Source organism: Fusarium redolens (genome assembly GCF_020744475.1).
Source record: "Fusarium redolens strain MPI-CAGE-AT-0023 chromosome Unknown BKA55scaffold_3, whole genome shotgun sequence".
In the NCBI taxonomy this organism is placed as follows: Eukaryota; Fungi; Ascomycota; class Sordariomycetes; order Hypocreales; family Nectriaceae; genus Fusarium; species Fusarium redolens.
Window position 1 is genome coordinate 935,363 of NW_025763666.1, and position 13,313 is coordinate 948,675.

Here is a 13,313-nt window from a genome sequence, read left to right on the forward strand (position 1 = left end):
GCAGCTGCGATATGGACTTTACGAGGCTCAGGTGCTGGAGTCGGAGGTGCGTCAAATTTTGGGGTTCGACGAAGACTTCGGGGCGTAGACAGTCGCTCAATGGGATCCGACGTCTGATTAAACAGCGGTCGTGAGCCAAGACTTGGGGTCCTTAAATGCTGGCGTTGCGGGTGCTGGGTAGGGGTCGTGGGCGCGTTAGGGTCGTGACGGTCGTAAGAAGCAGATGATGGTCGTATTCTGGTCACGTCTGCGGCGCTGAAAGGGCGAGGAATTGGGTTGCGAAAGTTCGACAAGTTGAAGGTTCACCAGCGGGCGCTGGTGGTGTGTTGCGTTACGGTGGAGGTTTCGGGAGGGTGGAGTGGGGGAAGCTCTTGATGCGTTGTACAAACGTCGGGTTCTTTTCGAGTTACCAAACGGGTGAGCAGATCAGAGTACTGAGGCCTCTTCAGACTGAATGACAGTGATGGTCTCGGAAAGGACGACCGGGTCTCAGTCCGGTCTGAGTCTACTCGAGACAGAACCGAGAAGTGTAATTGCCCAACTGGAATGTTGAGGCGAGCGAAGTAAAGGTGAGGAGGGTCAAATTGGGTGAGTGTATGTGAGCCCAAGAGGATGGGCACCGGCTGGTGATGTCAAAAAAAAGCTGGTGGCAGGAAACCCAAGGCCAGGCCCGAAGCTGGAAAATTGGGGGGGTTGGTGCTAGGAGCTGCAGTGACCGCCCGTCAGACCAAGGTCGGTCCAGACAAGCTCAGAGGTCCTCGAGAAATGGGCCACTAGCAAGAGAGAATCTCCAACTGCAAGCACTTCGCACAAAACGCACGCGCACGCGATACGTAAAATACCCAGCGCGAAATGATCAGTATTTGGCTGCAGTAGTCAATTACTTTATGCGGTGGAATTTATAGAAACAACGCGAGTTTGCGCGCAATCGCATTTGTTCGACGATACTAACGCAAGGGACAAAGCGAGTTTGTTTGAAGGTTTGCGCGCGCGTGGCCGAGCAGCTAATTAGCTGGTCGCTTCGTTTGGTCGAATGTTCCTATTGAGACCGTTTGAGAAGGCCTTTTTCGTCCAGCGAATCTGTTTGCAGCTCAAACATTAGTAATTGTCGCGCAATGGCTTGAACGTTGTCGCGAAGCCGTCATGCGCAGCTCGGAGCCCGTACAAGCAGTGCTGCAAATGCAGCTAAGTAAATCGAGCGGCTGGGAAAGACGAAGCAAGGGAGCACAAGAGCAACATACTCCTCTTTACGGGCCAATGGCGTCTTTCCGAGAAGTTTGTTATCCACGCATGAGCTGAGATATCACCATCATGTGCGAAGGGTTATTCTTTAGGGGCGATGATAAGAAGAAGAGGTGAAGGTAAAGTAAAAGTTGGAAGGGGAAGAAGAGGGCAAGTGCGCGCACTGACGTAGGGTTAGAAGTTGCGCTGTAAAGACTGCGCCGAGGTCTCTTCCCTCACTCAAACCAACTGGCACTGGCACTGGCACTGCCCGCCGCGATTGATGACTTGATAGAATTAGTTGCGCCAGGTTTCCTTGGTTTGGCGACCGAAGGCCGATAAAAGCTCTGCTAATGCACCTGACAATGCCACTCTACTTTAAAGCTTGACCGGGGTCGAGGATCATCATATACTACTAGCATTGGCTGGCGAGAGTTCATCCAGACGGCTACGGATTCAGTATTATTTAACTCATCTATCTTCAAATTACCACTGGACAAGCAACTCGAGCCGAGTGTCTTGATCTTCCTTTGATTCATATCTTTGCATATATATAAGGTACGTATGCATCAGACTAACACACCCTGGAATAGGGCACTGCGTCGATCACCTATGATTCTAGGGTAAATTCATTCGATAAAGGCCTCACGAGTAGGACAATGATAAGACGTTTGGATATCAGTCAATCATTAGAGAACCGCCTTTTGCCGTTTCTCAGGCATTGTCTCGGCGAGTGGCGTTTGACCCATCTACTTACCCGTCCCGTTGACTTAGGTTACTTCCATATCGTCTCATCTTATCTCATCTCGCCGGCTCCTAGCATTCTTACCACACTTTGTCGCATTGGATCATGAGGCTTTAACCAGCTTTATCGAACCCCGATAAGGTTAGTCCGACCAGGGCTAATATGACCATCTAATCGTCACTTTCTCAAAGTATTGCCTAGTCTTTATTGAGCTTTACAAAGCTCTGTATGGCAGCACGTCTCTCGTTGTTTGAGAGCTTCGGGCCACCAACTGACTCCAGCGTGTGAGAAAGCGCATAGACCATTGTCCGTTTTACTGACCTTCTCAATCATGTTGACCGCCCCTGACATACAGGGTTTGAGGTGGAAGCAGAGATGCAGCGTACGAGGATCCAACGCCAAGGAACCTTGGGCATAAAACTGACAGGACGAGGCGGGCTGCACCATTGGCCATTTGACCTCGAGCTAGCTGGAACTTTAGGGCTCATCTTGTTACTGTAAGTGAGAATTGTCGTCCGTCAGCGGCAGCCGGATCTTGATCCCGCCCCAACCCCCCCTGGTTTTGGCCCAACTCTTCCGCACCGAGCAGCTGGTTTGCCTGGGCGAAATGGGAAGTGGAAAACGGGGCCGAGTGTAACGCTGCGTCATGGCGTTAGGTTAGGTTAGGGTAAGCTAAGTTAGGCTGAACAACGGTTGACTGCCACGTTTCCTACAGCTGCATACCGTAAGTTATTCTCTTTCGAGCTCTTCTCCCGACTTTAGGCTTGAATGCTAAGAGCCCCAACATTGAGTGTGTGAACATATGATCTGAAGGTCGGTGAGAGACGAATTGCTTCCTCAACAACAACAGCACAATCTCATACCATCAAACTCATGAGCCAGTCTATTCCAGATTCGGTCTGGAGGGGGCGGGAGCCACGGCACGCCCCGTTTTACGGGGTCTTCAGTCTCCAATCAGAGTCTTGTTCCTCGTTTTCCTAGTTCGGTTTCGAGCTGAAGCTGAAGCGGAGCAGCTGGAGGCCCTGAGTTTTGGCGTTGGCGTCTGTAATTGAGGAAAAAGCATCGAAATGTCGCGGTTTGGATCATATTTGAGTCCATATCAGGCACTTACGGAGCTATTGTTCCTTGTGCAGGATGCCTCGCCCAATAAACACTTTGCGGGTATCTCGTAGGTTGTTGGGAGTTATTGGGCTTTTTTCCTCCTACGTGTTGCATATTCGTGTAACCTCAAAAGTGTCGCCTGAACGTCCAAAATATGACAAAGTTAAATCGAGCTGTTGGTCTGAGGCGCTCCGAGTAAGCATTTCCTCCTCCCTTCAGTTGGCGTTCGGGTTTCTCGAACGTCTGAGACAGCCGGCCAGTGAAACATGAATGATTACATTCTCTGAGCCGAAACTGCTCTTCTGTAGGGTAACTGTTCGGCAAAAGGTGCATCATTGTCTGAACTTCGATTCTCGAATTGGTTGAGTAAAAGGTAGGCGGCTTAGTCAACTCGGTAGCCATGTCTCGCCAGAGTGCCCCTTCGCATGTTTTGTGATATTATCGATTCGTTATCGGATACTGTGTTGGAATGAGACGCGAGATGGTGTGGACTGATACCCTATAGTTCGCGAGCATCCTCCAAAGTGAGGATCAGAGAAAAGGGCACTTTGAATCCCATAAGTCTTCATCTCGATCAAGGAGACAATTTCGCCCTGCGAGATATGGAAAAGAGCTACAAGTTTAATGAGCCCATCGGTTTCTTATAACAAGTTCAAAATCTCGCAAAGCTAAGAGTGTCTTGGGAGATCGAGCGATCAAGTCGAATCCTATGATGGTTGCAACCAGGAACATGGCTTCAGAATTGCATCCCTACTTCAAAACCCAGTTCCTGAGATATAAATCTTGCTTTTAAAACATACTCACCACCGTGGTCCTCTCACTGGACGCCTCAAAAGTTGATTGAGATTGTTTGGTTGCTTCTTAGACAGAGAGACGGCTCATTTCGAATATTGTCGAGTAACAACTTGACTACGAGAGAGTCCAAGAAAGAGGCTGTTATCTGATGCGATGGAAATAGTCTCTGGTTGGCTTGCTTTACGAAGTGTGAGTGAGGTCTCAGCCTTAAGCACCCTCCATCAATGACCATTCGGGACCGTAATTATTGAATCTGATGTGCGAAGACTGCAAGAAGCCACTGTATACAATTCAGATGCGTATACAGTTCGGATGAATGATCATGCAGCCAGAAGAGATTACTATTCGCCGTGCCCCTCTCTAGACCTCTGCTTGGCCAGATCTTTACAATAGCTCAACAACATGCATCCCATCTGCAGCTAAGATGCAAGATGCAGGCACACTTTGCACTCTGCATTTCAGCTGATGAACGATCGCAAAATGTTCGACCTGGCACTTTCTCGATCGCAACTATGTGATACACACAAGGCGGCATGAAAACCACGAGATACCTCTCTTCTCATCACCATCGCCATTCCTGCCCTCGACGAAACATCAGATTTCAGACGTCACGACCGATACTTTGCGTGGAAAGAAGGGCAGAAACACACTCAGATCCCGATATTAGATCGAGAAAAGGCTATGCATGAGCGATTTGGGTGCTATAAGCCCCTGCGACAGCGAGGCTGGTGGCCTGACACAAGACCATTCTAAGACATGTATTCAGCGAACTGTCCAGAGAAGGGGGTTACAAAGGCTCAGAAACTGTCACTATCGTGTCATGCAGGTTAGTTCTGATGCTTGAGTAAGGGGTTCGACTCAACCTCTGCATTTTGAAGGATGAAGCTCATCGTTTGATCCGAAAAGTTTTTCATGCGGGAGAGAGGGTCCAAGGTGACATTGAGGGAGATGTAGTGTGTAGATGAGGGAGTTTGGTTAGTGAAGGGAGAAGAACTTGAACTAGAAAGATAATGGATACTTGGTAGGTATATTTCAAGGTTATAGAAGTGCAAACAGAGGAAAAAAAAGAAAAGAAAATTGTATATAGGTTCTACCTATTGTTTAGCCTCACTCTATAGATTACTAGGTTCTAATTACAATTAAATTGCTTCAGTATTCATCGTTGAGTTTGCAAATAGTGAATCTTATCTTCTCTTTTCTCCGTGGGCTTGGTTCCTGGAGATGGTGGGGACCCTGCGTCTACGATACCTAGTTCAAGAGATGTGCAAGCTAATGCCGGGTACAGCTGCCGATACGACCATCAAGTCAGGGATAAAATATTGTTCAGTGCATTATTTTCTACTCATCACTTTTTCCATCATCGGCAGTTGTTCTGATTGGTGCATACTGAGGTAGGGAGATGTCCAGTTCAAGAGAGTTACATAAGACTGGACTAACTAACAGTCGCTTACGTGCCTCTTTTGAGCCAAGCTGAAGTTTACTGGGACTGCCCTTACAAGCGCTAGCAATTAGCCCTTCCTCTGCTTTCTCTTCTGCTTATGAATTCTTCGCCATTGAATCTTCAGCTTATCTTCAACAACACAGCCTCTTTTCCCCTGGAACAGTCTCCAACTCTAAAACACGCGCAGTCGCCGGTCGTTGAATCCAGATGTAATCGAGCATTTTTCTTTCCCACAAAAAACTGCGTTGCTACGGATCAAAGATCCACAATCTCAGGTCAAGTAGCACTCATCCGATGTTATTCTGAGCTATCGGAGACAAGTGTCTCACGACTCCACTCAGAGGCCGCGTAGTTCTCCCATCTTCTGGCTATCCAAGCAGGGAGGATCCCTCGAGACCTCGACACTGAACCCTCGGCTCAAGCCGTGCTTGTGTCAGTCGCTTCCGTCTCGACTCGCGTTCTGTCCAGGTCCAGCTGGTCCAGGTCTTGCTGGTCTCCATATTGAATGCCTTATTCTGAGTCTCGCTTGTCGAGGTGCTTCAGTTAAGCAGAGCGCTCAGATGCGTCTCATGCTGAGCGTGCCAACAGATACTGCCATCATTTTTCTCAAGATGCCTTTGAAACCAAAGAAGAACCGCTGTACCAAGTGTGAGTTACCAGTCTCGGCGACACTGCGGTATTCAACGCGAACAAAGGGTTCAACTGCTGTTCAAAGACGCGAGCCAAACATAGCTCTGAACATCGGCCTTGTTCGCCGATGGTGGGCAGAGTCTGGCATTCCCCAGGGATCAAACCTCACGAGTTCCCGCGTGTCTCGACCTAGTACTAGGAACCCGATTCCTTGGAAACCTTGCCGCTTCGCTTAAGGGATGATCACAACGCGTGTTGAATGGATGCGCTAATCATTCTGGTCCTGAGTAAACAACTCAGAATCAGGGAAGTAAGCTCGTTGAAGCCGTCTAGATGCGAGTTCACCATACCATTGCTTCTCAGAAGACCTTTGTTGCTTACATGAACGAGTCAAGCATACTGTGCTTTGTGACTTCGCCCAACTTTCCTTTGTTTATTGTCAATTGATCTATTTTGGTACCTACCAGCAATTGATTGCTTTTTCTGGCGTCTTCGGATCTGCGTCTCCTATCCGAATCATTATTTCATATTGCTTTTTTACGGAAGATGCACTCTTTCATCCGCCAACAGGCTACTGCACCTCAGATGCAGAAAAGCAAAGAGAATCATGCACCTGCAGCAGACCTGTAATAGTTTACGGATACTGAAAGTCTGAGAGTGTAGAAAAATGACAGCCAAAAAGTGTGACGCAAGGGATCAATCGCGTCTGCATACCAAACAAACCCCCGAGGCCCGAACCCGAACTAGAGCAAGCCCATGTTCCTGTCAAAGCCCTTGGAAAGATGCAAGTGTTCGGAATGCTCTTGGGGTTGTCTGAAAAGAGGGATGGCTCCATGGCTAGAGCTAGACTGAGAAGCCCCTCTACCTAGGAATGCCCCTCCAGGTCAAGGGCGTATGCTTGATCAACATAGACACATGCAATGCAACGCTCAAAGTGGGTGTACTGGACCCACGCTATGTTTCAACTTCCTTTGACAGCTTCTCTGCTTTCATATCTATTTGTATATCATGCCGTCTGCATCCCTGGTTTATTCATTTCGATATCAATATTGTTGCAAGTTAATTTCATGCTTCAAATTTCACGATCCACCATGGAGCCCTCTAGCAGATTGGCCGACATCAAGCTCGTCTCAAAGTATTACCCTGTCACCAACTACTCGTATCCTCAACAGCCGGAACGCCCGACGCACTATCGAAGCCGCTTCTCTGACGATAGAGCGTCATTGGGGTCTGAGGGATCTTCACCTAGTCTGATCGACGACCGAACAGACTCGGAAGTTTCTCTGGACGACGACTATCAGTATCACGCTCATGCTGCCGAGCTTTGGGATAGTTTCTGGCTTCCAAGCAAGAGCAACAACCTCGAGGTTCACCCAAGAAAGCAATATCCGGCTTTGATCCCATCTCCTCACCCACAAAGCCAACAGCATATCCAGCAAAAGCAACAAATCCACCAGATGCCACAACAGAAGCAGCCAGAGCAGCGCCGCATCAACCCATGGCCTCTGCCTAAGAACGCTCAGAACCAAAACCGAAAGCCAAGTGCAACCTACTCCCCCTTCCCAAAACCTCTTCCACTTCCACCTCGAAATGCACCAATGACCCCATCTTGGCAATGCTCTCGGGATGTGAGGCAAAAGCCTCAACGTCCTCCTCGTCCCCAAGAGGAAGTTTTCATCTTCCGCTCCCTTCAGAACTCACCACTTGTTGCACGCTTTGCCATTTCTCAAGACTCACCTCGACCTACTACACCAAAGGACAGACGTCCTACAACATCTCAAGAGATGCGAGCCCCAACACCCACAAAGATTAATTCACACACCGAAACCGCCTTACGCCACTCTGCGGGACATGTTTGTGCACCCAAAACCCAGCCACCCGCTTCTGTGACGCGCTCAAAGAAGTCTCTCCCTTGCATGCGTCCTCTTCCGCCAACTCCACAACCGGAGACGGAAGAAAAACCGGAGGCTGAGCCCCACTCAGTCTTTGAATACGATGACTCTGATACTGAGTCTGGGGGCCGCTCATTCTGGTTTCATCGTCGGTCAGGAAGTGACCAACGAAAGGCAGGCCAGCGAACTGCACCCTCATCGCCTCGCAAGAGACAAAACGATGTCATAGGGCGTATGCTAGGACGACGCAGTCGAGGCTGATGACCATATCACTTTTCTTTTTCTTCAGCTTACTTTTTCTTTTTACCATCACCTTCTTTTCATGTACATGATGATACCACCTACGATGTCTCTACGACCTATGACAACCTCACACTCATTTATGACTCAAGTGGACAAACCCCACTATACGCATCGACGTTGTCAGACGCGACATGACTATAACGACATTTCTTATTTCTTTCTTTTACGGATGAATACCGAGAGAACCAGCACGGAGTTCCGGAAAACCCCCCAATCTCGGGGTGGGCGAGTGGCACGTGGACCACTTGTTTATTCATTATTTCCTTTGTTATACTGCTTTTGGCTCAAAGAGCCAGGCGCATTCGCCTGAATACCAGATTCAGAGCAGGCGCAAGGAAAAGGTGGCCGGGTCTTTGACTGACGAACAAAGGTGTGGGTACGCTCAAACTAACGGGATATGAGTTCTCATGAAAGAACATTCCTGATTTGAGTCCGGGAACACCAAAAGAGGAAAAGACTACGGAGAGCTCTTTATGATAGCAATTCTTTTACATAGGATTGAACTACCAACGGTTATTACCGAATGAAAATAGCTTAACGATGACGTCCACATACTACTTGTTCTTAAACATACGATCATGTGCTTCGCTTTGGTGATGTGAATACCTTCATGTGGTTGGTGATGTCTCACCCAACCACAGACATGCGTTGCCCATGACAATTATCACATATGTATTGGGATCATGTCATGGTACTTATAACAGCTGAAAATTGTCAATAATGGAGTCTGAAGACCCAGATATTGTCTCCTCTTCTTTCGTATTCATCCATTCTAGAGTTCCCCAGCCATACACACAAGCAGTCTAAAAGCAACTGAGACATTACTTTTTCTCCAAACAATGACGAAATTCCTCAAGACTCCCCAGCAACATGATACATTCCAATACATCCATTCCATTCGTCCCAAGATATCCTTCTCTTCGACGTACATAAACAAGCCATCCTTTACGTGTGAACATCAAACAAGTATTTACCCTTTCTTTCCAAAACGCCAAAACAATGCAGCCATTACATGCGAGTAAAATCAACAAACGCTTCGAGCAAACCAAAACAATCAAATCCATGCGCGTCCAATAAGCGAAGTATCGCAAAACAAACAGATCATGACTAGGTTCGTATCATGAGATGCCATTCGGTCTCATCAACCCCCCCGTATAAACATTACAGCATCAATTCGTGCATATGAGCATCATTATCAGGTAGATCTATAAGATCTCATTCTTTTTTCGGTAAATCGTTTCATAGGGCGAACGCTCGCGTAGCGCTCGTCTCGGGAAACGCCAAAGTACCACATTGACTGCTCACGAGGATCAGAGCGATCAAGACCCAGGCGGGACTTGAGGTCAGCAGTGTCCCTGACGGCCAGGAAAGCAGGGTCTGAAACGGTCTCCCGAGCTGCGATAAGAGAAATGATCTCGGCGAGAGTGTCGGCAGGATGAGGGATGCGGAGAGCCTGACGACCGGGCAGCATCAGAGAGAGGCAGCCGAGGTAGAGGAAGAGAAAGGCGAGGAGAACGCCGAAGACAGGCATGTTGGGGAACATCTTGACCTGACCACGGAAATTGGTCAGGGCCATGAAGAGACCACCTGCGAGAATGGGGATGAAGATGAAGATTGTGGCCATGAAAGAGATCACAGCAACGCGCCAGTGGCCGTTTCGGAGAGCTTTCCATGTACACTGAAAGGGGTAGCAAGCAGCATAGTCGGCAAGGATGGACTTGGACGCAATCTCACCAGAAGCCTTGGACATATCTGCCCAAGGCTGGTGGATGCGAAGAGCGTCATCGAGGCCTTGGAAGAGCAAGAACATGATCATGCCCAGTAGCGAGGGGATGAAGGCGTAGAGGAAGTTGGCCGCAGAGAAAGCTCCGTTTCCAGGTCGGGCAGGGACTTGAGGGAAGTATCCCTGGTCCAGTCGAGTCTGGGGCAAGAAGGAGACGAGAAGAATTGCGAGGATCAGGAGGGTCATGAAGATGACTGAGCCCAGAATGACGGAAGTGCGCAAGGCGATAGGCATGTACTTATGGTGCGCATGGCGAGCCTCAGCCTCAAGGTCATCGAGAGAAGACGCGGGTGAGATGCTGGGCTTCTTGAGGACGAGATCGTAGGTTCTGTAATCAGTGTGACCATCGTCACCAACGGATCCGATGCCGTACCACAAGCCACCTTGCTGACCATCCATCTGCCAGTACCCGAGCCGGTCAAGAACACGCTGTCGAAGTTGGTCCTCAAGCACATCGCTCCGCTCGATAACGTCCGCACTGTTATAGCTACTGGTAGTGTTGCTCTGACTCAACAGGGGGAGAAGGTGTCCCACAGATCGAATGTCCCACAAGAGCCCCGTCCATCGATCGCGCCAGAACATCATCAAGGCGATGGTGGCTGCCAGTAGTAAGATGTAGAGTACGACAAGTGTCCAGGCAATACCCTGAACTGCAGCCCATACCCAACCCTGGTCCTTGAAGATGCACGAGAAGGCTGTGCTCATAAGAGGGATTGTGAAATTGGCGAGCCATGTGCACACGCTGAAGAACTGGAACTGCCAGGGTCCTGTAAATGAGGGAATGAGAAATGTTAGAGGGCGCATGCGTCGGAAGAGTGCAAGATATCGTGCTCGGGGCTCAGCATCAGCCATGGCGGTGAATGGTGCAGTTCGCATTGAGGCAGTGACGATAGATTGGGCGTAGATTAAAATGATTCCTGCGAAGATTTGAGGCAAGATTCGGAACAAAAAGTATTGACCACTGTAGATACTTCCAGGATATGGAGTGAAACCAGCATCCTTTTCTGAGTACACAGCGCAGAAGATGAGAGCAGCTATCATGAGTAAACATAACAAGGCAAAGATACACATAAAGACTGGTCGAAGAATGGCAGGCTTGAAATCGAGAGGAGGATGGGCTCGGTCAATGGGAATGGATCGAGGGCGAGCCTTTTTTTCCCTCTGAGCAAACTGGTCAGGCTCAGAGTGACTTGAAGGAGTTGGCGACCGAGGAACGTTTGGTGCATCGTGATGAGCAACGGGTTCGTTGTGATGACGAGCATTTGGCGCAGGGTACACGGAAGTATCGGGCATCTCGTAGCGAGGAGCTTGCGTCTCGATCGGTTCTGGTAAACGATCTTCAACGTAAGCGGGCTCCGGTTGTGTCAATTGGGGGTAACCCCTCCCCCTCTCCTCATCGGCGTACCGTCTTGGTTGTGGGTAGTCCTCCTCATAGTCATTCGAAGATCCGGAAGGGAAATGCGCAGCAGAAGGACCGCCGTGATTTCTCGTGAGAGCCTCGAGAGCGTATTGAATATATGGTGTATCGTCAACGCCGGGAGTGACCTTGCCAGCGGCTATTGTCAACTCGTCTTTGATACTCGCCATGCGAGCTGAGTTCTCGGCGGCGAACATGGCTAATTGAGCCTCGTCGAATCGAACAGACCCAGGTGTAGGAGCTGTAGGTGCAGTAGGAGCAGCTGGAGGAGCGACAGGCGGTGCAGTATGCTGTGTCTGCGTTGGTGGTGTCGGTGCTGCAAATCCTCCAGGAAGATCAGAACCGAATAATCGTTCGGGACCGTAGATCTCAGCTGTCGATGCTGTGACCTTTGATGGTGGTAGAGAAGGAGGTGATGGAGCAAAGAACAGAGCACCAGGCGGTGATGCTGACGGATTGGTAGAGTTTCGTCCTACACGCTGTCTAAGATCGTAGTATGGGTGAAGAATTGGTTGAGATGATTGGTCGTCGTCATCAATTGACTGTTGACCAGGAGTCTGCCTCTTTGGAGGACCTTGACCTGTGATGGTACAGCCGTCAGCGACACCGACAGACGAAGCCAGTTAAGTGCTAAGTGTGGGTGTAGGTGTAGGTAGGTAGTGTATAGTAGTGTGTATGTGTACAAGTCTTGGTTTCGAAATGAACCAGACAGCAAAAGAGGGTGTGATAGTGTCACGTACGAGGTGCTTCCACAAAGTCGAAGTTGAAGTTTTGGAAGTTCATTCTTGTTCTGGTTCTTCAGAGACAGAGAGAGGGTGTAAAACTTGGAATGCAGACCGACTTCTTCCCACTCCACACTCACATACAACACACAAGCTCGTTTTGACCAATTGATATCATAAAACAAGATGCGAGAAGAAGGGCAGCAAATGCATGCTGCAAGCTAAGAGAGAAGAATGAGATATGGTTGGACTATGAGGATTCTTTGCGCGAGGTTGGGTTCCTTGGAGAGGCTGGTAATACTAGACGATGCCATTCCCAGCCTCTTTTGCCCCACCAAGGAAAGATGTCTGAGACGAACGTGATGACAGGGTACGGGGGTTGAGACTTACCAAAAGAAAAGGAAAAAAGAGATGCACAGACTTGAAAAGAGTTGAAAAGACTTGATTTGAGAATTACCTGTGCTTTTGTACTCGAAGAGAAAGACAAGATTATGTTGGGCACACAAGAATTGGAATTCGGGTTCTCACCTCAGGCGATAATGCAGCTGAGCTGCTGTGTTGTCACAGCGCTTTTCGTTGGACAACACACTGAACAAGGCCAACACAAAGTGTAGCTAAACCTATAATGGTATAGTTCATACGGCCCGTCGGGAACTTGCTATGACGGTGTGAGATGGTCCATCCTCAATTGAGTTAAATTGGCTGCATGTGAAGTCCACAAATGAATGTTGCCAACGGTCATGAATACGAGCTATTCTCAATGTGTTTCAATTGATTTAGACTATTGAATATCCACATTAATTGTCTGAAAGAATCGATCAGCTATGGTGACATGATGTTTGTACTACCTATCACGATGGACAGGGGTTTGAGACATCACCAACCACCTCAAAAGTTAGGTATCTGGAACAATCAGCTTGACGTCTAACCCAGCTTGTACCAGAATTACGATTACCCGCCTCTTTATCCTCAAAATTCAGATCAGTTGTTTCAGGTGTATTGTGTTCCTGATCTAGGTCTCATTAAACTCTATCTCTTCTTGGCTGTGGTGGTAAAATCCTATAATTAGAGATTCGAGATAGGTGTAACAACAGCAGTGTATTCAAAGTTGGATATGCTAGGTAACTTGAGATACAGAAAACAATAATTGCAAGACCGAGGCGTGAACACCTTGACTAGATGAGCAGGATGACTTAGAGTGGTTAAATGTAACTGTCACTGATGCCAAACCCTTCAATGACACAAAAGCAAGCTGAGCTCTAG

At 48.6% G+C, this 13,313-nt stretch overlaps 2 protein-coding genes across 2 annotated transcripts; one reads left to right on the forward strand and one right to left on the reverse strand.

Moving 5' to 3' along the window:
* Positions 1-7,024: 7,024 nt before the first annotated feature.
* Positions 7,025-8,086, forward strand: BKA55DRAFT_685471 (uncharacterized protein; the record flags this gene model as incomplete). The annotated part of the gene is made up of 1 exon (XM_046198805.1): positions 7,025-8,086. The coding sequence occupies one exon, from the start codon at positions 7,025-7,027 to the stop codon at positions 8,084-8,086; it is 1,062 nt and encodes a 353-aa protein (XP_046053723.1).
* Positions 8,087-9,323: 1,237 nt separating this feature from the next.
* BKA55DRAFT_685472 (uncharacterized protein) lies at positions 9,324-12,111 on the reverse strand (the record flags this gene model as incomplete). The annotated part of the gene is made up of 2 exons (XM_046198806.1): positions 9,324-11,908; positions 12,069-12,111. The coding sequence occupies 2 exons, from the start codon at positions 12,109-12,111 to the stop codon at positions 9,324-9,326; spliced, it is 2,628 nt and encodes an 875-aa protein (XP_046053724.1).
* Between the last annotated feature and the right edge of the window lie 1,202 nt (positions 12,112-13,313).